Source organism: Stegodyphus dumicola, chromosome 8 (genome assembly GCF_044657685.1).
Source record: "Stegodyphus dumicola isolate Sdum_Otavi_A_Nest chromosome 8, ASM4465768v1".
Classification (NCBI taxonomy): domain Eukaryota; kingdom Metazoa; phylum Arthropoda; class Arachnida; order Araneae; family Eresidae; genus Stegodyphus; species Stegodyphus dumicola.
In genome coordinates, this window is record NC_140775.1 from 39,028,272 (window position 1) to 39,054,632 (window position 26,361).

General features: G+C 32.6%; 1 protein-coding gene across 1 annotated transcript in view; it reads right to left on the reverse strand.

The window, feature by feature from the left end:
• Window positions 1–7,056: 7,056 nt before the first annotated feature.
• LOC118191379 (uncharacterized) overlaps window positions 7,057–26,361 on the reverse strand; it is a 33,144-nt gene continuing 13,839 nt past the window's right edge. The window contains exons 3-7 of the mRNA XM_035362181.2: window positions 24,753–24,887; window positions 20,470–20,597; window positions 13,789–13,957; window positions 10,275–10,407; window positions 7,057–7,559 (exon numbers count right to left, since the gene is read on the reverse strand). Coding sequence (XP_035218072.1) covers window positions 7,219–7,559; window positions 10,275–10,407; window positions 13,789–13,957; window positions 20,470–20,597; window positions 24,753–24,887 — 906 coding nt within the window. The 3' untranslated portion in view covers window positions 7,057–7,218. The remainder of the gene's footprint in view (window positions 7,560–10,274; window positions 10,408–13,788; window positions 13,958–20,469; window positions 20,598–24,752; window positions 24,888–26,361) is intronic.

The window sequence follows — 26,361 nt, forward strand, 5'->3', positions numbered from 1 at the left end:
ATCATATTTTCAGAGAATTATTGAGTAAAATTACTAAGAGATGTATTGAATGCTCTGCCAAAGTATATTTCCTGGAGAATTTAAATTTGTTAATGAATGTATACAGAAACGTATTTTAATTTAAAAGTTTGCAACTTGATGGCTAAATGTAAATGTAAAATTATGCATGTTAAAATCTTTGTTATTCGGCACATAGCTCAGGTAAAGTATTTTAAATATAGCAAAGCATGCGAGGGCTATCTGCTTAAGAAGGGGGATGCTTTCGTGGAGGACTTTCTAATGAAAAGTAGCTCAAATTATTGAGGAAAAACATGAAATTACTCAATTATATTTAATTGAATAAATTGATAATTACATAATTTTAATTCCATTCTATTTATACATATATCTTAGGTAAAACAAAAATATAGTGAATGCACAGAAATAAAGACTTGCATATGTCGAAAATATTCATGAAAAACATTACATATATATAGGTATTAGTGAATCCTTTTAAAAAACAAATATGCATTTGCTTCTAATTAAATACGTAAATATTAATTAAATTATTTATAAATGCCGTGAAGAAATTTAGTTATTAAATATATCTAAATTCGTATATAATGATTATAAATGTTATCTAAATACGAGTATATAATAACCTTAACTTTTAATCGTAAATATAAATTTAAACTCTCTTGACAAATACATTTATGAAACTACTATTTAAGTAAGAAATGTTCGCACTGGAAATCACTGTATTAAAAGGTGCTAGAAAGCAAATATATGAAATGCGCGCTTCAGGAATTAGTAAAGTGGAATTTTTAGAATATGTATTGTTGAACTCAAGGATCCCAAGGAATTTCTGATAAGTATTAAAAGAATTATTTTCTTACATTTTATAATAATTCAGTTACAAGTTTTAAATAATATTTAAAAAAAAGCTTTTTTTATTCTTTCCTTAAATCTTCACATAAAGTAATGTACATAGAAATCATCAGCAATATTTAGCATATTTGACTATTAAAATAAAAAGTGCTCTGATTTGAAATAAACCAAGAGCATTAATAATAAAGTGACTATGACTATGAGTTTCGATTTAAAAGATATCTCAGAAGCTGAAAACCATCTCATATTTGAAAAAATATTTCAGAAAGAGGCTGTGTAAATCGAGGTGGAATATAGGAAAGATTAGGCCCGAGCTGTTTTCTTGCTATTCGCACCTTGAAACAGCGATACATATCCTTTTTTTTTTATCAAAACCTACAACGACTTTGCATTAAGACTAGATGAGTTAGATTAGGCTATTCAAAGTGAAATATTGTGTAATTATGCGTTAAATATAAATATAAATATGAATGTCTACATTTTCTTTTTCTACAGTATTTCAGAATCCTAACTATGTGAGAGAATACATTATTAAACAACATCTCTTTCAAAATGGAATTAAATGCTATATTTTTCTCGAGATCAGAACAGTTTTAATTTGAATGAAATGTTTCCACAAGTTTTCGCTAAGCAGGTAGTAATTACATTACAATACGTTTGCTGTACCAGTACAGTATATACAGTAATTGCATTTTCGCTAGTGCTGCCATCTAGTAACAAATACCAAAACTTTGCTTATTGCGCGAACTGCTAGTAGATGGCAGCACTGCAAAAAATAAAATGGTTGGTTAATTGTGATTTCCCAGCTTTTGTTCGTGCGAAAATCAGCCGAGTATAAATTTACGATAAATCGAAAATAATAATCATTTTAAACGTTTTTTTCTCAAAATATTACTTTCTTTAGAAATTAAATTTTAAACTGCCCAACAATTCATATACCACACAATTTTATAAGTTTTAAATTCGACAGCTTGCAGAACTCTTGTCACAGACTTTAAACAACAATATTCTAGTGAATTCTTTCTGCTTAGTCTCAAAAGAAATCAAATTTGTGAGCACTTAAAATTGTTCCATTAGCATTATTTTCTTTCGGAGTATTATGATAAATCACATAAAAGTAACATTATTTTTAAACGAAGGGTTAGCTATGGATACTAATGAAATATTAAGGAAAAGTTTTTTTTAATTTTTTTTTTTTTTTTTTTTTCTTTTTCTTTTAAAAAAGAAACGATTATACATTTAAGAGTACCGATAGTGAAAAGTTAATACATTTAGAAGCAGAAAAAAGTGCTGCGACTCAATACAAAAGTAATGTTTTTGTAACATCATTATTACTCGTAACATTATTGTTAAGAATATGTTTACTTGAGCCTACCTTATTTATCCGTAATTTTGTGAAGTAAAAAATGGAATGACAACGACGCTAATTTTTAACCTAGTAGTGACAATAAAGTAAGACAATGCATGCCATAACAGTATTACTGAAATAATTTCCACCAGTTCTTAAAATAATACTTCATAATTTTATTTCGAATATTAAACTCAAATGTAGAAGAGAAACTTTAGAACTGAGAAATGAAAAAACTTACAGGCAAAAGAATATAAATATTCAAATGTTATTTTATCACTATGTCGGTGAAAGACGTAGCCAGTGAATGACTGCAACAATTATGTTTGCATATAAAGTTATCTCACAATACACTTTTAATATGTTTTCTTAATATAAAGACTAAGAAGTGCTTAACTTTAAATGTTTATTATTTACAAAACTTTTTTAACAACATCGTTCTGACTTCTGCTTTTGAGCTAATACATTTTCATAACACTGTCATCAGAATGATTCTTAATCAAACAGCAAGATCAAAAGTAGCGTCGTTTGTCATTCCATTTTTTACTTCACAAAAATTACGGATAAATAAGGAAACATATTATTAACAATAATGTTACGAGTAACAATGATGTTACAAAAACATTACTTTTGGATTGAGTCGCAGCACTTTTTTCTGCTTCTAAATGTATTAACTTTTCACTATCGGTACTTCTAAATGTATAGTCTTTTCTTTTTTAAAAGAAAAATATTTTTTTTTCAAAACGTTTTTAAGATATCTCTTCTTTACCATAAAATAACCATCTTATTGTGCCCCGAATTAGTATATTTTTGAGCTCTACGTTTAAACACTTGTTGATAGAATAAATGCAATTGTATCAAATCAGAGTAAATGCAGATTTTAGTCCAAATGGATTTGAGTCCCGAAGGACTATTACTTTCGTTTCGGCATTTTGTGTCGGACTCCTATAAATGTCGGTTCACTTTTCAAACTGTTGCCACAAAATGTTAGAGTCCTGCATTATATTTGAAGAAATTAAACAATGAAAAATCTGCATAAATGTATGTATATTTCTCGCATTGTGATAAAATAACGGTACATACAGCCTTCGAATTTTGAATGACGTAATCCTCCAACGAATATGGGCATGGGGAAGACCAAATTTGAAATTTGGAATTTGTTTTATTATCGATTTCCTATTTTGTAAAACTTTAACGAATTTTTGATTAACAAACTCAAGGATTTCAGAGCGAGCAAGGGCAACGTTGTGCAGAAAAAATATTTTTGTCTCCAGCGCGTGAGTCTCTGTATGAGAAATTCTAAAGATATGCTCATTTTAAAACTATTTTGCGATATTGATGTAGTACTGGATCTTGTGGTTTAAGTGCGAAGAACATGATATTATATATGAGTAAAGAAAGGTAACACACAAAATGTTAAAAAAATGCCCCTTTGGACGTAATTTAAAATCTGAAACATTTCAATTTTTTTTCTTTTTTTAAATTTTCTTTTAGATGGAAAAGATTACATATTTTCATTTTTCTAATTATGCATCAAATAGATATTGATAGGAAACAACTTCTTGTTAGACTTGTTAGACGTTTCTTAAAAAATCTTATATTGGTAATTGTTGAAAACTAAATTATTAGGGAATACGTTTCACTTTTCATTCAGTTACTTTTCTCGCAACGTTGCAGTCAAAGAAGTATATCTGTATAGTGTTTTAAAACTGCTATTATATTTTTGTTATTCTTAACTAAGAAAGGAATAAAATGGAATTGTTTTTCCAGTACTAATCCTTATAGATTGGCATGTATTTCTATCTACATTGAAAAATGTTGTATAAATATTGTTGCGTGCTTACGGGTTCGTAACGGGTTGAATGCACACAGAACCCATGATAGTTTGAGAAAATTTATTCACGTTGCACAAAAGATACAATTTTACGTGTAATTTCACTAAAATTATTTACATATATATAAAATTCGTAACAATATGTTAACATGGCCTTTGGATTGATAGACTTTTTTTCCTCAGTAGTTTCTTGAATTTAGAATAAAGCTCGTTGTGCGAAAAAAGTACAAGGAACTGTAATTACTGAAAAACCACAAGAAAAGCGTTTTTAAATTATTTCCTTTTTAATAAACATTGCAACGAAAAATACTTTCATAAGTGGATTTGGGACCAGTCATCATTATAGATGTGCATAAAAGACTAAATGGACAAGAAATAGATTTTTAATGAAAAAACTCCAATGAGCACAAAACTGAAAAAACGATTCCGTGACAAATGATAATCAGTAAAGGAGGAAAATCTTTAAACTCAAACGTTTGAATCGTTTGAGATTACAGAATCGTTTGAGTTCTGTACCAGGTACAGAATAAAGTCCTCAAACATCTTTTATTAATCAAAATAATATAGCAAAAGTGTAAAAATACATTAATTCCACGTATATTAAAAATTATAAATATTACTTAAAAATTTATCATTTACAAAGTTTATTAAAGCAAGCCTCAAACCGGTGGCCTACAGGGTGAAACTCACTTGTAGTTAACAAATAAGTCACCGGGGTATTAAATTCAATAGCATTTTAAACTAAATAAAACATAAGTACATCGGTGCTTGTCAAGTTTTGAATATCTTTGGATGTAAATTCCTAAGTAACTTCGGCGGAAAAGTAGAGTAAATTTAAGTAAATTTTTAAATTAAAATTAAAGCGAAGCATACCAGTCTACAGGACTGTGATCGCGAATGATCAACTCAGAAGTCACATGTGTGCTGCAATGCAGTAAACATACATAAAGTTATAAATTTAAATTAAATTTCAAGACGCCGATTAAAACTGTTATTCTCTACTGATATATAAGTTTAGTCTAACTTACAGTCAACATGTATGTTACCAGTGCTGGGCAATGCAGTAATTTTAGATAGATTTTAAAATTTAACAAAAGGCACGCCCCCAGCTGAGCACTTCTAATATTACAGCTGGACATCCAGACGTCTTGTTTTGCATCCGCTAAGTCTTTCTGCACCGATGGGCGAAAAATCAATCTTAAGTGGTGTATCAAGACATGAAGGTACTCGCATACAGTTACAGGATCAATGCTTCCTCGAATATTTTTTGGAGTTAAGGAAGCTAAATCCGTCTGCTCAGCATCAGTATGAAGAGAAGATGCACTAACATAATAAAAGGCACAATTAATACCAAAGCTTGTCTAGCTATCTTGAAATAAAATTATTTTTTTCTGTTCAGATGAAGACGGAAGGTATAATCAAAAAACCAGCAGGTAAGGTACAACAAGTAGGTAAAAACCAGTATTTAAAGGTATTTAATTCAAAGGTATAATAGTTATGTTTAGCGAAGAAGCCGAAAACCCATGTAGCAAAGAGACAGCTCCGAGCGTGACATTCAGCAAACAAAAGGCCATCTCTCATGTAGAATTTACGACGGAACGAATCGCGAAGAAATACGTTAGGAGAGTGTGATAGTGTTTATGGCGACGCCACGAGGGAGAGACAAGAGACAACCTTATAGCCAACGAGAGAGCTACAAGGCTTTCGAAACTGCTATGGACGTGTGGTGCCATCTAGTATTCCGCTTTAAAGTGAAATAAAATTCTCTTAATAAAATAGCATTTGTAGGGTAGATGAATAGCGAGTGTTTTTGCAGTAAATTAAGAGAATGCTGATGACGCCAGATGGATAGATAAACTTTGCGAATATAATTATAAGTTATACTAATTGTTATGATTTACAAATTTTATCAGATTATCAAATTTACAAATCTTATCATAGCTGTTTGGCAACACTTGCTTCTTCCTTATTCATGTATGATTTGTATCTGCCATGTGGCAACAGGAACTAATTCCGAGATATTTTTCAGGTGGGTGTAGTAGTTATTCCGATATTTTTTAAAGCAGAAATGGAAGACGTGATGATGACATGATGATTTCAAATTTAAAATGGAGAGAGGGAAAATTAAACCCGATATCTGTGGATTTCGAATTTTCCTAATTAGACAAAAAAATAAACCAGACATAAGTGAAATATTAATGGCATTGGACTTAGGAATTTAAAAGATTTAGATATCATCTATCGCAGGCAATGAAAGTTTAGCGAATTTTCACTATTAATTTCTCGATTACCGCGCGAATTTTGCTTTTCATTTTTCTCCCTGATAATATTACTGCCCCAGCAATCAGCAATGCATCCGGCAACAAGAACGTGGAATAGTATTGTGTTTAGAGTTGTTATGTCCAGAAATTCGAAAACATATCAATTAAATATAACAATATTATTATATTATAAGTCAATTATTATGCATTAGATGTCTGTTCAGTATACAATTTTATTCCCTAATCCGAAGTTTTATTATCAATTATCCAGAATTCGCCGAAAACGAAATACCTTTAAATAGTCCAAACTAACTGGAGATTATAAGTCAATTGTGCCTTCGCTGGAGTTCAATGTTTCGGCAAATCAAAGGGTTGTCTGCAGATTTATGATTTTTCGATTAGTTAAATGAGTACCAGAGTTTCTATTAAGGACATTCTTTTCAGGAAAAGTAACTAATAGTCTGTTCAAGTAATTTGGCATGTATTTCAAATTTTAATTTAGATTATCTAAAAGGCGAAGCGAAGTTCCTCAAATTAAAAAATTCATCAGTGAAACTCCATTTTTCCTTACAGGTGCAATTAATTCGATCAGGTGGCTGCTAGCTAATTAGGAACGAAGTTCGTATAGTCGTCTGCGTCAAAACGGATATATTTGTGAAAGATTTGAATGAAATGAATTTACATTTATTTAAATTGTTAAAAATTTATTCTGGGAAGATGTATAGGTGAATTTTTGATCTAAATTGTAACATTCTGCAAGTTGTTGTTTTTCAAACCGATGATTCAGTAAATATTTCTAATTCACTGACTGTAAAATGTACATAAAATAGTGAGTCATAAGCACAAAATACCATTGTCTCAATTTTATATATATATATATATAGATATATATATTTGATATTTCTACATTATATGTTGCTACTGAAAACAGAATTCTGCACATCTATACTAGAAGAAGCAAGATCATTATTTTCTAAATCTTCTTTAGACTCAAGTTGATTGAAAGTTTCTTCTTGGAATTTTCTTTCGCCTACTGGATCGGATCTCTCACTTTGCAATAACGGTACTTGAAAACCTTCCTTGCCTTCCGATGCCATTTGCTCAGAACTGTCCTTCTGATTAGGTTTTATCTTGATGGACAAATCTGGATTGGAGTTGATAATGAACACCCGTACTCCATTGCAGTCGGAGTTGACTCGGGAAACTGGCTCTCGAATAAACTGTTTCAGCTCGGGAAATATTTCTGATTCTGGAATTTTGATTAAAAGTACAAGTGCTTAATCTTACGGTTTATAAATACAGATACTTATATTTCATAATAATTTTAGATACAATGCAAAGTTCATTTATGTTTGAATGACACAAGTCATAAGGTAGCAATAAAGTTCCTTTTTGTTGTTGTACGTAAACAAATTTTATTGCATTTAGTAATAATGAAATGATTTTTAAATAAAAAATTAATTTCGTTTCATAACTTCATTGCTGCACAGAAATTTTTTTAACGGAATTCGGGACTTAATGAAAATTCGACGCAATAATCGCCAGAGGAGTATGAAACTAGGACTTTCAGCTGGACTTGATGCTTATGTAGCATTCTCTTCAGTTTGCTTTCTTGTCTGAGCAAAATGTTTGAGAGAGATGCTCATTCTGGACTATAAAATGTCATCAAGTAAACTAACCTTACTCAAAAAAAGCGATCAATTTTCTTTCAAAAAGAACCTTCTATTATTCACCAGAGCTTATTTATTCCACAATATATTGCAGAAGATTTTACCAAGAAATAGCAGGCTTGGCAGGCTTTTATACGTTCTCGATTTCGAGAAAGCATTTGGCGGTTTCTGGAACAAAAGGTTAATTTGTAAGTTACCTTCTCTTCGGAATTAACTTCCTTAAATTGATAAAGTCATATCTTGGAAGGAAGAGGTTTCAAATTAGGATGGAAAAATGCTTTTTGGCTAAGAAATTCTCTTTCTTTTTAGAATACCTAAAAGATTGATACTGGGACCAATTCTTTCTAAATTCATACATAAACGACCTTCTGGAACTTCTCAACAAGTTCACTGCAAAATATGCTGATAACATGATCAGGCTACGGAAATCAACTTGATCGCTAATAAATGCAACATTTTGCTTTTCAGAATATTTCAGAATAAACGAGTCAGTTTAGACGTTAATGAAACTATCTTCTAGACCTTAAGAGTATCTCAATGTTATTTTGAACTCAACAATGAGTTTCTCGCTACATGTGGCATATGTTTTGGGAAAAGCAAATCTATAGCGAAAAAGCAAAGGTCGTCTAGAATTCCGCTTCGTTAGTCGATAATTCTGATTAATTCAGTAAATCTTTCTAAAACTCGGAGAACGGTACACATGGTAGTCTTAAATCAAAACCAAACTGCACGGCGAATTAACCCCTTATTTGGCGACATGGCTATGGCTTTATGGAATTTCTGTACTCTATTGCGACATTATTTGGCGATTTTATCTTTTATTTTACAATTTGACTTATTATACAATCTTCAGACCTGGAGAGCTCAACTAGAGAAAAATGTAAAAGGGCTAAAGAAAGCTCTCAAAGAAATTGCATATATCAACTCTAATGCTGATAATATTAAACCTTTCTCACAGCATATAGCCCGAACTCAGAACTGTCGGTCGCAAAGTACATCTCTCAGTCTCATATAACGTTTAATTTGTAATGTGAATATTTTCTTCGTGTTGTCTAAGCCTTTATTTTGTAAATAGTATATAAACATTTCTGTGAATTATTATTTTGATAATTGCATATATTCTATAAAAAGTTTCTGCAATATCTAACACAGCATCTGATTCTATGCAATTGATGTAAATAATTTTTTAATTTATGCAGTGCAGCTTTATGTATCGCTTGCAGCAACACAGGACTCCAACGTATATTCTTCAAGGGCCTTGTACGCCCAGATTTTCTCTTCTAGATGACACGCAATAACAGCTTAAGCATGAAAGCAGCTCTGTTGTCCTCATGGGGGCAAGAGTTTGATAACAAGCGTAATGCATTTTCCATGATTATCATATGAGTAATGATTCCATGATAATTCCATGATTGATCACAATGAGTAATGCATTTTCCATGTTTTCTTATATAACTGGGTGATGATTCGCTAGCCTGATAATGATATCCAAAAGGTAACATTAACCGCAATCACATTAAACGGTGTCTTTAAACCAACATATTTTTTAAAAATGCAGAAATTGCGGTGCATATGAGTAATGATTCCATGATAATTCCATGATTGATCACAATGAGTAATGCATTTTCCATGTTTTCTTATATAACTGGGTGATGCTTCGCTAGCCTGATAATGATATCCAAAAGGTAACATTAACCGCAATCACATTAAACGGTGTCTTTAAACCAACATATTTTTTAAAAATGCAGAAATTGCGGTGCATATGAGTAATGATTCCATGATAATTCCATGATTGATCACAATGAGTAATGCATTTTCCATGTTTTCTTATATAACTGGGTGATGCTTCGCTAGCCTGATAATGATATCCAAAAGGTAACATTAACCGCAATCACATTAAGCGGTGTCTTTAAACCAACATATTTTTTAAAAATGCAGAAATTGCAGTGCTCTTTGATTTACTAGCTATTCACTATCATTTACTAGCTGTCGCTGACATAATGAATGAAGCATAATTATTATCATACGAAAATTCAACTCGATTCCCCCCCCCCCGTATGTTCCAAACAAAAACTTTCATTTTTACTTATTTAGGTAATAATTTAAGTCATACAAGTTCAATGCATGATGATCGGCATTAATTTAAGTCATACAAGTTCAATGCATGATAATCTGCACGGTCATTAAAAAGATCTCTGCAATAATACACCTAGCATTTATTATGGTTTTGAAAAAAACACAGGAACAATATGCACAGTCAGCATAACCTCTAATTTAAAGATAAGACATTTTACCAATATTCTGCCAGGATTCGTTTTGAAAAGATCCCATCCCACTAGATTCAACTTCTGTAGCAGATGGCATGGCTTCCTCAAAAGCATCATTTCGGTTCACAGTCTTCGTTGTTTGATGTTCTTTTTCTTCCATCTAAAGGAGAGGTAATGCAATGATTAATGCTCAAATTAATGTGCAATTGCATGTGCATGATAAACTATGCTTCAAATGTTCCAATTCTATCAACATAATAAAATGTTATGACAGTTTGTGGTGTTTAATCACAAGTGCTCATCTCTCCCATTTGTGACAGAAGACTGTTTAAAATGCTTTCGCTCTGTAGATTAAACTTCATCAGTGTTGTTATAAGCCAGAGATAGGAAAAGCCAGCCCGCGGGGTGAATGCCGCCCTTTTACTTGCATAATCCGGCCCGTTATGAAATCCTATGCAACAATATTTTCATCTCTTTCATACCCGAATTTGTATGAAAACTGCTGAAATTCTCAGTGCGCAATCTGTTTTTTCAGTGTATATGAGCATATATACGCATAATTATACTAACGGTCAACCTAAGCTGAGGCCACTAGGTATGGTAGAAAGCCAGGACTAAAGAGTTATTTATTTAGTTATTTATTAGAGTTACTATTTATCCCTGGTAGAAAGCATGTGCACACACAGCTTGTTCTATCATTTCTAGCAGCATTTAATTAAGAAATCAAGCAATAGATTTAAACATATGAGTATTGTTGAGATTAAAAGACTAATCAGAAGAGAGAACTTAGGGAAAGAACATTTCATCCTTAAATTTTTATTTAAAAATATAACAGTGACGCATGTCATTTGATGACCAATAGGAGCAGAATCCATTTTTGCGTATTTACCGAAATTATAAGCTTTATTTATTTGTTTGGTTTGCTTGCTTTCCATTATGGCAAAGCATGCGACGACTGTCTCGCGTAAGTGAAAGGATGCTTTTCGTGAGGACTTTATGGAGAAAATTGGTTCGTATTCACATTACACATAAGGGTACACAGCGGTTTTGCAACTAAAATCAGAAATTAAAACAAATCTTAATTTTCAGAGCATGTTGAGAAATCATTTTGCAATAATTAATAAAAATTAATCTATTCAAAGTAGATTTAACTTTTAATTTTCCCTAATTTTGCATAACAAATTTATTTTAAGTCGGATACATTTACTGAACTTCTCAACTTCTCCTCCCATTTTCTCGCCAGGATGTTTCGCTGTTACGCTACTCAGCCTCTTGGCCATTTCGGTTTATCATCATGCCTGTTAGGTTTTTGTGAGTTAACCTGTTAGGCGTAACTTAAGTGCTATCCAGCACTGCTTATTTTAGATTTTGGCTTAAATTATATTCTACGTTTTCAGTTTCACCACAAGTTTGACGGTGCCATTGTAAAGCACGAAGATAGTGCCCTTCTGTTAACTATTTTTGAATTCAATAAAAAGTTACTTTCACTCTTCTTCTGTGCTGGTATTTATTCACGCCTGTGCGAGAATTCGCCAAGTTCAATGTAGGATCTAATTTAGTTTATGTGGAAAAACAGAGAACGACCCTGCAAACTGAAAAGGGTTTTTCTAGTTTTTTGTATGTCTAGAATGGTCATAAATTTTGTACTTGTTGATACTCAAGTATTTATTCATAAGACACCACATCTATTCATAAACATAAGAAAAAAAAAACTGTTTAAATCCGTGGAAGAAATTTAACTGAAATTTTGAGACAGTATCAGAAACTGAAAGGCTTCTTCCTTAGATGAAATTATGGCTTCTTTACTTCTATGTACATACATAAAGGAGGTAATGTTTCGTTAAAAAAAAAATTCAATAGTGTATTTTCAGTGAATAATCACAGATTACGGTCCCCGCACGTTTTGACTATTTTTACATTGATTTATCTCTTCTGTTTTCCGTATTCTTTCTACATTTATATAAAGAATTGATTATATTTTATGTAAAATTAGACAGAGGGAAGTAGCACTTTACAGGAAGCCCATAACAGTCTTTAATGCACAACTGAAGTGGTACTTTACTCGAAGTCCATAACAGTTTATAATCAAAAACTAAATTAAATGCAATCTAAAACTTTTCAATTTTAGTATTAAAATTTTTATATCACTGGGAACAACATATTAGATTTTGGCTAAAACTGATGAACCGGAAGTAATACTTGAAGCTCTGGACAAACTTTCTTGAAAAAATATATTACAAGATAACCCGAAACGTCTCAAATTTGATATTTAAAATAGGTATGTGACTGAGAATAGCATATCACATTTATATATAAGCCTTTTAGGTATCCTTGGAATTAGGCGAAATGCAAAGAGAATAATATCATTATGAAGACAAGCTCCCGCTATAATATATTATTCTCAATCCTCAGTTTTGTGTTCGTTTCAGTTTTCAATCGAAACACTTGTCAAATGAAACGATGCTGCCATCAAATGTTATTGCTATGCATTATTTTTAAGAAAACAATACATCAAATATAAATAATATAGCGAATATAAAAAGAAATGTGTGGCAGCATTTAACACTGTATTGGGAATTCTAAAGACAGCTGCTTTTAAAAATTCTATGATTGTCAAATGATGGATTTTTGAATCCGAAACACTGTATGTTCAGAGGATATAGTGCGATCGCTATTATATTTTTAAATCAAAGTATAAGACAGGATGTGTACACCAGGACGTATAGTTATCACTGCCCGTTGCATGGTAGAGTAGAATAATAAAAAAAGTGTAGTGTTTACAGTTGACACTGACCCATAAAGTTTATAAGCAAATTACATTTTACTTACAAATGATCAACCTGAAATGATATTTTATTTAAAGCTCCTTGCTTCTCATTAGGTCATGTGCTGCTCATATCAAATTGTTTTTACTTTCTTATCTTCTATATTTAAGTTTTAATTCAGTGGTTCTCAATCTTTTTTGCCCCATGCATTCCTTTCACCATTGCTAGACTATCTGTCCTTTCCAAAACACGAAACAAGCATATAAATTTATTTAAGTTTAAAATATTTTTTAATGTATTTTATAAATTAAGCAAGACAAAGTTTCGAAAATGTTAATAAATATCAAAACTTGATTAAAAGTAGTTTTTTATAGATTCATAAACTAAAATTAAATAATTAAGTGGCAAATAAAGGGCTGATTGTATTCCTCCTTCGGTTTGGTTTATTAGATTACGGCAAGGCACTCGAGGGCTATCTGCCTTAAGGGAGGGATGCCTTCGTGGAGGACTTTCTAAGGGAAACTGGCTCGTATACACGTTACACATGGGGAAAACCACGAAAACGCCCATGCAGCCAGCCCGTTCGCGGGATTCGAACCTCAGACCGAACTACCAGTGTTCAGCGACGTTACCGCTCGGCCGCTGGTGGGCGTATTCCTCCTTCCCCCGAAACTATGAAATTTCTTCCCTGGTTGAGAACCCTTGGTCTAATTGCATAATTATTTAGATATCAAATTGTAAATGTTTCAGATAGAATCCATTGAGAATTAAAATACCTCAGAACTCCTTTGCGGTACTCTGCGTTCCAAATCCATTCTCATTCCTTCGTGTATGCGACTACTTATCCTTCTCGTAAAATCTGCCGGCCTTGAGGATGAATCGTTGAACTTAGTGTAGTCTTCTTCCTCGTTGTCGTCTTCGTCCATAAAACCTTCAGTATCAGAACTGAGGAAAAATAAAATTAGCCTTCTTACTATATACCCTTTAGTATCAAAAAAAGTTTGCTGTGTTTATGTCCCAAATTTAAGTGCATTATTTTATTGCTTCTTTACTGTTTTATTTTTCCAGCAGAACTCTGACGTTCAGTTTGTCAACAAGTTAAGACAAGGGAAATTGAAAATCTTTTTTCAGTATGCCACTGAAGATTTTGAATGTAAAAGCTCGCCATTTTTACTTCCTCGTACGAAATAAAAAGAAGTATTGTAATCGCGAAAAGTTTCAGGCAGCATATTTCAACGAAAATATCCATTTTGACCGCTGTCGAATGCAACATGTTTCTGCGTGACATCTGTACATAATGACTGAATAAAAGACTTTTCCCCCAAACAAATTATAAAACTGATTTAAAATGAATACTAAAGATAATTTTTCGGGGCGTCTGTACGTACGTACATTACGTATTTGAGTTATGCGAGATACGTACATACGTGCGTACGTATCTCGCATAACTCAAAAACGAATAGCCTCAGAACGTTGAAATTTTGTATATAGGATTGCTATAACATATAGATGTGCCCCTCGTATTTTGGTTGCAATCGATCTTACCAAACGTATATAAATATATGTATATATATATATCCACTCTGTTACCCGCCTCAGTAATTTCAGTTTCTTTACTCTTATATGTTTGTAAATTGTGCAATTCTTGCTTTAAAAATGATTGAATTATGTTGTTTTTATCCTCTGGTTAAGGTTTTTATGCCTTTAGTAAATCTGCAGGCAATATCTGGGGAATTTTCAACAATTTAAAAGTTGTTTAAGTGCAGCTAAGCCTAGTTATTTTTGCGATGGCGGACATGTTTGTTTACATTTCAAACTTGGCAAAATAGCGGATTTGTTGTCAATCTAGAGAAACTAAGCTTTGCAACAACAAAGATAACGCCTTCTTTTATTATTGCGAATTAAATCATGTTTAATCCATTCTGGAGTATATGCCGCCCAGTCGGTATAGTGGTCAGGGAAGCTGACTGTTATGCCGAAGAGCCTGAGTTCAAATCTCGGAAAAGGCAGAGTTGTAACTGTCCATCCCTTCATAGAAAAGGCGATGGTGGCCCACCTGTTAGGTGCCTCCATAATAAAGAGACCAACACATCCAGCCTTGTATAGATTAACGGACTGGGTTACATTTGTAATTGTTCACGATCTGCCATTGGAAAGAAAAAATTCTGGAACTTATTCGAGGAAGTAAGTGTTTGAGATTTATTTCGTAATTTTTAACATAGATATATTTTAGTTTTTATGTATTTTTGCTTTGCCGGGAAGTGACAACTGAATTGATTGAATGAGAAATATTGAATCGTCTGTGAAAACCTGTTTCTTTTTTTGATTTGTTGGCTTATAAATTAAGCTTGATTTGTTGGCTTATAAATTATTGATTTGTTGGCTTATAAATTAAAAACTTAATTAAATTTGTTGGCTTTTAAATTATTGATTTGTTGGCTTATAAATTAAAAATTATTGATTTGTTGGCTTATAAATTAAAAACATCGTTTTAGATTTGTTATAGTATTTGGATAGAGCATGTGGCAACGATTAGATAATTCTTCAAATGATATCTTTATATGGCTAAAGTGTGTGTCGACGATAGTTTATTGTTGTCACTCGGAAAAATGAGGGCGGAAATTAACGTTTCCGCAGTTTTTAATTAATATCTCGGCCGATTAAAGTCGTACGAAGATGAAAATGTTATCGATGGATTCGGAGAATTTTTTGGAATCCGAGGATATGCGTCTCGAATTTCAACTCGGCGCCGTTCCGTAGATATTCGAGAAAAAAGAATTTGGCACGTAGCCAAATCCCTCTAGTAGGGAAAACCCAAAAAAGTGGACAATGGAGGGGGAAATTAGTTTTTAATTAATATCTCGGCTAATTAAAGTCCCAAGAAGAAGCGAATGGTCAAAATGGCGTGCCACAGACCTGCAGAATCCAACGGTGTGCTTCGCTAAGCCCGGGTGCAAGCCGTTTCGAAGGAGAAGCTGTTACTTCACCCCATATATATCTGCGGCTTAAGTGTCTGTTTGTCGCCGATAGTTTATTGGTTGCTTGCGTAATTGTACTAGCCAATGGGGTGAAGTTGCCACGGCACAGTGTTGCCGTTTCAATTGAGAAGTGGACAATTTCCTGTAAAACTTGCCTTTGCTATAACCATCAATAATTCTCAGGGCCAAACGCTTAAGCGTATTGGCATTTTTTTACCTGAGCCAGCATTTGTACACAGTCAACTTTATGTTACCTATTCAAGAGTTCGTGAAAGAACGGACGTAAAATTAAAATTAATGGATGGTCCTCTGCAAGGCGAGCTTAAAAATGATGGAAAGATCTACACAAGAAATGTTGTGTACAAAGAGATCTTTGACATGTGAATTAACATTTCATTATTTAAATCACCTTTATTTATTGAGCTAGCGGTGGCTCTTAAGAAATGTACCGCCAGTGGTTTCCTTCATTGCACTCTACTTTAAGCAATTAAGCAAGTAGAAAGGGGAAACCCCGTGGGGCAATAAGCAAAGGGATGTCCTCGCCGCCTGCCCTGGGTAATTCAGTTTAAATTAGCAGACACCTTTGTACAAATCATTTTAATTACAATTTATAATATCTAGAACAGCGGTCATTTCGTATGACCGCCGGGCATTCTAGTAAACTTATATGCATTCTGAGTTATAATATGAGCGAAACTTAGCGCCAGAATGTCGCTATGGTAAACAAATATAGTGAATTTTATTAAAGAGTGCATTTATTCTTTTGTGGTTTATGCGCTATCGACGAAGTAGATTTAATTCAATCCAATAAATTTAAAATAAAACGCAAGAAAAAATTCATATAATTTAATATTCCGTACAAGGAAATCATGGGGTGTACACATCAGATTTTTTTAATAACTTTTGAAACATAATCATTATTTTATTCATTGAATATCTCTTCTTGGTTTGGTTTATTTCGTTATAGCAAAGCACTCGAAGACTATCTGTCTAAGAGTAGGTATGCCTTCGTGGAGGACGTTTTAAGGGAAACTGGCTAGTATACATAATAAACACCAAGGAAATCACAAAACGCTCATGAAGGCGTTGGAACCACGGACCGAACTACCACTGTTCAGCGACTTTAGCTCTCGACCGCTAGTAGGTCCTTTCTTCACGGAGACAAAACCAAAAAGTTAGATTTTACACTTAAAATCTTCCAGTCAACTGCGTCACTTTCTTAAAATTTTCTATTTCATTGTGCAAAAATTGCGAAACTGCAGATGCATTTTAGAAAATAAACCACGTGTCTGGTTTTTTCGATCACACTGGCTTATTTGATAAAGGGAAACGCATTAGGGCTACCTTCCTTATGAGCAGAAATGCCTTCGTAGAAGAATGAAAGAACTTAAGCTGGCTCGCATTTATATTCGAAATAAGGAACCACATGCATTCAACCTGTTCGATTGCAGACCCATCAGCAACCGCGTGATTATGAACGGTAGTAATTCATTCTGAGTTCGAATCTAAGAAAAAGGGTTGGCTACATGCATGTTTTCTGTAATTATTTCAATATGTAGCCCGAATATGAGTGAGATTTCTTTAGAAAATCCGCCACTAAGGCACCGATCTCATAAGGCAGATTACCCTCGTGTGCTTTGCCCTCTTATGTTAAAACAAGTAATATATTTTTTTTAAAAAGTCAATTCCTACTTAGGTCAACAAAAAACAAATAAATAAATAAGTAAATAAATAAATAAAAATTTAAATACAAAAAATAATTTTTAATTAAGAATTTAAAAATTTTTTAATATATGAAAAAACTGTATTAACATCAAGTGTCATCCACTACAAGTTTAAAAAAATGCATTTGAACTTGAGTGGATGAACAAGTATTTTATTGACGACTGAAAATTAATTAATTAATAATTAATTAAATAAAACAGTTCTTTAAAGTCAATTTTTTCTTATATCAAAAAAGAAAAATTTTAAAAATACAAAAATAAATAAATAAATAAAATTCAATTCTCCTTTTTTTTTTTTTTTTTTTTTGTGTGTGTGTGTGTGTGTGTGTGTGAAAAAACTGTATTGACATTAAGTATATCCACTACAAGTTTAAAAAAATGTATTTGAACTTAAGTGGATAAATAAAAAGTATTATATTAACGATTGAAAATTTGAACAAGATATAGGGAGAGCGTGAGCTAATAGAAGGAATTTAAAAAGAGAAGATCAAAAAGAGCAAGTGTGGCATGGACGCATTCAGCTGATCTTACAAAGACCAAATCGGCAAACCTCTTCCTCCTGTCATCCCGCAATTTGAAAGATAGACCAAATTTTCCCAGTCTCCACGATGTGCGCTTATCACATCAAGCGAAAGTGCATTCTTTAGCATTAAATTTGCCGCAATTTATCATTATATTTTAGGCGTTATTATTAATATTTGACAATTTTAACAATGTTTTTACCCGAAACATTTTGTACCGTGAAGTTTTTAATTAATTTCATGATTTATTTTTTTAACTATATTTCTCGCTGTTGCGCATAGTTTAAGTTATGTTGGAAAATAAATTAAATTAATAATTGATCCACCTTCGTTTAATCCTTATTTAATATTATTATTTATTCGTTTAATCTTATCGCCAAGTCTCAAAATGTATGTAAGACTTCAATGTTGGGTTTATTCTCTACTTTATACTTCTCCCATTCTCATCCCATACAATTCATACCGTAGTGAGTTTCACGCTTTCTCTTATGGTCTCCCTTCCATGGTTGGGCTATGGTCTTTTATAATCTTCATTCATTACAGATTCGAGGGCTTATTAGTGTTCCAAGAAACAACCTGCTCAATCGATGAGAATACAATTCAGAACGAACAATCAGTGTTTCATCGCTTTTAGCTACTCGACCACTGGTCTGTCTTAGCTACCTCATTCAAACAGCCTGTACATATATAAGGAATTTTCCCATTTCTACTACTACGTTTTCTTTAATCTAGTTTTAAGAGCACTAGCCAGTATAAGATAATTAAATACATTTTTACTTCCTTTATCATATTTCATACTTACTTTATCATATTTCAACAAAAATAACCTTTTGACCACTCTCGGTTCCATCTCAACGATGTTTTTGCGTTACATATGACATGTGTACATACGGACAGAATAATAGACTCTTTTCCCAAAAGGGATTGTGAAATGGATTTAAAATGGATTCAGAAGAGATTTTCTTTTTTTGTCACATCTGTTTGTACATATTGTATGTGTCTCACATAACTCAGAAGGCTCAGGTACGAAGCACATGGAGAACAGGCGCCTAGGAAAAAAGCCTCATCCTGTATGTAACGCATGGCGAAATGACATGGCTTTCCTACTATAAAATTAGTACGTGTTGGCTGAGGATTCTAAAGAAAAAAGAATTTTCACAAGATGTTGCGATGATAAGAGCCTTCCGTATTACCTACCACCTTTGGAGAAGAAGGTAGACTCCATAAGAAGTAGAAGAAATTAAGTCCAGAATATAGTTGTGAGGATTTCCTGCTTTCCTATTCGTTCGTCATCGAGGTCGGTTAAAAATCTTTTCTAATCTTCGGATTCTGCGAATTTTGTGAGTAGCCTCAGAACGTTGAAATTTTGTATTTGAGACTGCTATAACATGTAGATGTGCACCTGTCTTTTTCGTTGCAATGGGCAGCACTAGAAGTATATAAATGTCCTATATATATATATACACTCTGTTACCCTGCTCGGTAAATTAAAGAAAACGTAGTAGTAAAATGGGTAAGTTTTTTCATTCTTACATGTTGGTAAATTGTGCATTTTTCGCTTTAAAAGTGATTGAATTATATTGATCTATTCCGGTTAAGGTTTTTATGGCTTTACTTAATCTGCATGCAATAGTTGTAGAATTATCAACAATTTAAAAGTTGTTTAAGTGCCACTGTGCCTAACGACGCCGCCATTTGAAGCTTAGTAGCATATTGAATTAAGTCATTTTCTGCACCAGCTTTAGTGTCTTTTTACCGAGTGAAACCAAAAGTTTTGTGCACCGAAAAAGCTGTCTTTCTGTCTAACTTTAATGAATTTAAACTACAATTGTAACTGTAAAAATTGTTTTAAACCGCTTTTTAATTTAGTGTTTTAGGTTTTTCTGTGTTTTACAGTTTTTAATGAAGATGTTTTGAATTTTTATGCATTTTCCCTCGCGGCGAAGTGAGAACTGAATCTCTAATGAAATTCAGGAAAATGAAGTTTATATGAAATGCATCAAAAAATGTACATAATTAACAGGACGTGCAAGGAAGTCATGTGGGGTGTCCACATAAGATTTTTTTTACCGCATTGTTATAATTGCGTGTTAATTAAATATACATTAAATTTCTAAGAATAAATCATAAGCTGTAAATGCTTTAGGAAATTTAAGATTTACCGTTCATATACGTATAACATTTCAAATTTCATCTTCCGTTGTGGTAGTATCATTTTAAATAAATTACGTTACCTGTAACATGATTCTACTTCTTGCTTCATTGAAAAGCGGAGAGATTCCCACAAAGTGTAAATATACAAAGGTAATCCAATACTGCCGGAGATATACATCATAAATTTCACCATTATCTCCAGACCACTCTAAATATAGAATATATCGATTAAAAACTTCCAAATAATTGCACAGAAGATCTAAATACGTAAACATTAATTTAACAGTAATTTTGTCTATGGTAATTCTTTAGATCATTTTCCCGTTTAAAAATACTTCTCATTTAAGAACGTGAAGTTTTCGTTAAATATATGATTATAAGAAATTTATTATTCAAGTAATGATATTTGACATGCTAGTAAGAATTAAAATATTGTTTCCAGTGAAATTATTTCTTATGCTTTAAGAAAATAGAGCATGCCTGTAAAAATGTAGTTGTTTATAATTTATTTACAAGGTTGAAAGCTCTGAACGTTTTCAGATCTTGAGTAAATTTATCAAATCATACCGAATTTCTATTAAAAAGTAAAATAACAATGAAAAACGTCATAAATAAATTATAGTGTGAATAGAAATAATGTATGCATAATTGTAATGGTTTCATCTTCCAAATCGGAAAAAAGCGAGCACTCCAGAAATCACAAATGAAATGATAGCAGTGGCAGTGATGCTTTAAATCGCCGAAGATTCGGTAATGGGAAAAACAAGGTCTAGTCCAGGGATTGATCAAACTGTCGACTAGGAGTCGATAGCCGAGTATGCACCGGTAATTGATGGGATAATAAAGATCTCATTCATTACGAAAACGTTTCTTAATAAAATTCGTAGTAATTGTTTATTGATATAAAGCTGTATCGTGTAGTAAGAAAAACATCGTATAAAATAAATACAAAAGAAAAATTAACCTAGAATTGTATAATATATTTCATAAATCAATAGCATTTTCTGTTATAAATTTTTATTTTCATTTTCTTAATGTATAAATTTTTTGTGCAATAAGGGTAATTTACAAAGTAAAACGCAAGAACACAAAAAGCACAATAAAAAAAAGAACGCAAAACTAAAATGGAGAACAAGAAACAGGCTGAATATTTTTAAACGAGGCGATTTAAAAATTCAATTAAGCAATTTTATGTCAAATATTAAAAATATTGCATTAATACATCAAGCCATTTCATTAAGTGAACTCGAATTTTTGTGCAGTTAGAATATGTGATTGCGTTCCTAAAACTTGTTTCTATCCCAAAAATTAAAATAACTATAGTACAAAATATAAGAAAATATAAATTTAGTCAACCGTTTCCTTTTTTTTTTTTTTTTTTCCAAAACATATGTTTGTATTCTTAGCCTAATTGTTATGAGTTATTTATGTGCAGTTATTTGTTATGTTATGTTAAGATTATGTTGTGTGCCCTATATAATAGAGAAAAAAGTGAGTGTGTCATGAAGAAAATCATTTCTTTTAAAGGGGTCGATGCAAGAAAATGGTTGGAAATCCCTGTTCTAGTCTATAAAGTGTTGGAGAAAGGACGAAGTTCAGCTACTACTATTTTATTACATAAAATTAGTCAGTTATATCCATAATATCTTTGTCTATTGTTTCGATACCTGCCGAAAGTTATAATTTACTGTGTTTTTCTTGTAGTGAAATGCTTGAAGAAAGATAGTATGGTGACTCACACATTCTTTCCATCGTACGGTTCTTAACAGGCAATAAAAACATCTTACAAAAACTGTCTAAACTCGGGTGCTGTATACTAATTATTCATATTTTTTTTCATTCATTATGTAGGGAAAAAAATCTGAACAATACTTTTGTTTTGAAGTTTTATCAGAAAAGCGAAAATTATCTATAGCTTTTTTTCGTTAAGCTTAAAAGGGTATTTATTTAGAGCTTGCATAAAATCAAACTTTCGTAAAGTATGTACTTTAACAGTTTTAAAACGGCCTGATTCGTCATTTAAATATAAATTATTTAGTTACATGTTAAAACCCAGCTTCAAGCAAAGAATTACCACGAAATTTCAAATCACAATTATTTAAGTGCATTGAGTTCTGTTTTTTACACGGTAGATATATTCCTTAAAAAGTGTGTAAAAAAATGCAGTTCATTATAAAAAAAACTAGAAAGTTCTTTTCAGAAGGTAAAACCTCTTCAGTGAAATACACTCATGTCCATAAATTAAGGATAATTCGGAGTCACGCAGAAATCGAACTCTAAAATAAATATATCACCTGTAAAATCGCTACACACATCTTCAAGAATCATATGCAAATTTCAGGAAGTAACCAGATGACACCGCTGGTACGTCACAATGACGAGAGTTTCAGAGAGTGCTATATAAGGAATACAGGCAAAGAAGTAAAATTGTTCGCAGACGCTTTATAAGCATTTCTGTGCAATAACCGAACAGTTATGACACAAAAGACGCATTTGGATGATTTTTTACGTGGTAGAATTATCGGCCGCTGGAATGTGGGCGTACCCAACTGGAAGTATCAGACGAACGTGGAATTGCCTAGAGTGTCATCTCCAGGCTTTGGCAACGATTCCAAGATTATGGTAATGTGAGTAGACGTTACAGCACAGGTCGCCCCAGAGTTACAACGCCGAATGAGAATCGGTATTTGGCAGTTACTCCCAAAAGAAACAGGCGGAGCACAGCCTCAGAACTGTCTCGTCAGCTCCCTTCAGCCACTGGTACGTCAATTTCAAGACAGACTGTGTACAGACGCTTAGGGCAGATTGGTCTATATGCTCGTAGACCTGTCAGATGCGTTCCACTTACTGCAACTCACTGTCGCCTGCGGCTAGCCTGGAGTACAGAGCATGCATTGTGGACACCGCAACAGTGGGCTTGTGTGATGTTTTCCGACGAGTCCAGGTTTAGCTTGCAGTCTGATTCTCGCCGGACTTTCATATGGAGAGCTCCAGGTATGACAGTTTCTACAGACGTCTGTACCGGGTTTGCTTTGAAACTGTCATACGCGTGGCTGAAGATAGTTGATGAGACAGGTCTGATGCTGTGCTCCGTCTTCTCCTTTTTGTAGTTACTGCCAAATACCGTTCGTCATTCGGCGTTGTAACTCGGGGGGGGGAGGCGACCTCTACAGTAAAGTTTATTGAGATTTCTATAATTCTGGAATCGTTTCCAAGGCTTATATATGACATTTTGGGCTATTCCAAGTTTCTTGAATACTTCCATCTGAGTACGCCCACATTCCAGATGACCGATAATTCTACTACATAAAAAGTCATCTACATGCATCTTCTGTGTCATAACTATGCGGTTGTGACACTGAGCGGCTGACAGAACACTTGTGAAGAATTTTATTTCTTTGCTACCGTTACTTATATACTCTCATCATTGTGACGCACTATCGGCGTCATCTGTTAGCTTCTCGTAATTTGCATATTATTCTTGAAGATGAGTGCGATAATTCTATAGGTGAAATTATTACTTTAGAGGTCGATTTCCGTGTGATTCTAATTTTCCTTAATTTATGGACATGAGTGTAATTTAATGCAACGAGACTGTAAATTTAGATCCAAAAATGAAGGCACCTCCATTATCCCATGTTTAAGTTTTCATAGTAAATTTTTTTTAATCTGTGAAAATTGTAAAATTATTTTTTTAATAAATGCATCTCTGACTTTCAGCTTGCACTGTGTATGCATGATCTTTAGATTGTTAATCTTGACGAAATGATATTCATGTAGTTAAACAGTTGATAAAATTTTGCTTTAGCACCAAGTACATGTAAGATGATAAGGATTATGTAAATCAAAATTATAATTTCAATTAACAATAGCATTTTGATTTGGGTATTTTCCCTATCTACTCTAAAAATAATAATGTTTCTTGCACGGCATCATTTCTAAATTAATTCTTATGTAATGATTTTTACATAACGATGATGACGTAACTAATTCGGAACCGAAAATTTCGAGAACCGAAGCCCTTCTCTCAGTAAGTTTCCATATTAAATACGCCCTTTGCTTCTACTTCTCTTGCTGTTAAGATGCTGCTGCTTGTTACCTCTTTTCTTTCGCAAAGCTATCAAGAATATAAATTTATCAAAAGTATAAATGTATAATGCCACAAAACAAGATTAGAGTGCCAAGTGAATTGTGACCACAAATGTCAACTTAAATTAAAACGAATATTTAATCTGCCTCGGCTGCCAAGTTTGCTCTCCATTATGGATCAATATCTTAATATTTACGAAATTTAGTATTTCTACATCTACGCTATCAGCTTTCATACATTGTTACATCTAAATCTGTTTCATTACATACATACCTCTAATCCACTGCTGTCGATGAATTCTTTTGTTCCAAAGCATAAGGTGACAGCCAGTATCACAGGTACAATAAATAAATTCATCGCATAAAAACAATGTTGTAAATTCTCAACGACTTTCACTCTATCCAGTACCTAGCGAGAAAAACACAAAGAAAGCACATTCACACTAATATGTATTATACTTTGATGACAGTACGAAAATAAGTATATATCAACAGAATAACAACGTACTCTTTTCAGAGCTTTCCATTTATTAAATTATACCTGTGAAAAAACTCTGTCAAAAAATGCTAATGTAACGTTTTACGTGTCTCCTATAGGTCTCATTTTTAACATCATGACAGTAACATAGGATAAGATTGCGTAACTCACACCCTTTAAGAAAAATAGGTATGAATCCTAGCATATATGAAAAAAATTAAACTTTTGTGTGGTAATAATGTCTTGTGTTGTGGTTGCTGATATTTATTACAATAAAATTCCATATATACTACTCTCTCTTGGATAAAATTAATAAAATTTATGAACACGACTTAATACGACTTAGATAGCAGTATTAAGTCGTTCCACCTATACCTTAAGCTGTACCGCGTTTCAGATTCAACAGTTATAATAAAACTTTCATTTTTCTCAATTAATTTATTTATATAGTTACAGCAAAAGATATTTTTTTCACAAAGATATTTTTTTCATTTTCTTATCAACTCTAGAACATAAGTTGTACCCCCCTTTGCATTTTAGGCTCTGAATCATATTCTCTTCGCAGTCTTCTTCATAAATATTGCAGGAAAAAACGATGTGAAAAAATATGGTTGGCCAGTGGGTACCTCGTTTTTTTCGGTAAAATCGTAGTTAGCATGATATTACGCCTAATATATAAAAAGTTACGACTTGCGAAACCTTATCGTACTTAATTCTATTATATACGTTTTGTATAATGTTGTTGAAGTAATGTAGCCGATAAAAAAGCTAATTTTATATTTTTACATTTCTTATGTTTAGTTAGTTAAGGATTGTTTCTGCTCAAGTCACCGTAAATCAAATCAAGAATGCGAAGTTAAAAGGCATGAAAAACCTTTATTATTAACGGTGCAAACACATATGAAAAAATATTTGCAATAAAAATTACCAAAGAAACATCATTACTACATTGCCAGTCTCATGCAGCTCCAAGAACTCGTTTCCACCAAGAGAACAGTTTTCTCTAAGAAGAAAAAAAAATCCACATTATCCGGTTCATTCGCCCCTTTTATGCTTGTAGAACAATTGTATATATATTATATACTGAGCTCGTAACATTCCTATTGGATACGTTGATAATCTCCAAGTTCCCATAGGGGAGGCATGGCTATGGGAGCTTGGTGGGAGCATTACTGAACGTTCACTACCGAATGTTTTTTGGAACCATATTGGAAAGTCTAAGCCTAACTGCTCGCATACCAGTAACCGACATTCGCTAGCCTTACAACATGACAACTCAGTACAAACAATTTATTCATAAGTGTCTTATCGATCTAACAATTTCGTTGCAGTCTTGTTCACTCTATAAAACTATTTCCCCAAAAAACTCAGATTGCCAGAGATTCCAAATAAAATTCTGCTAACT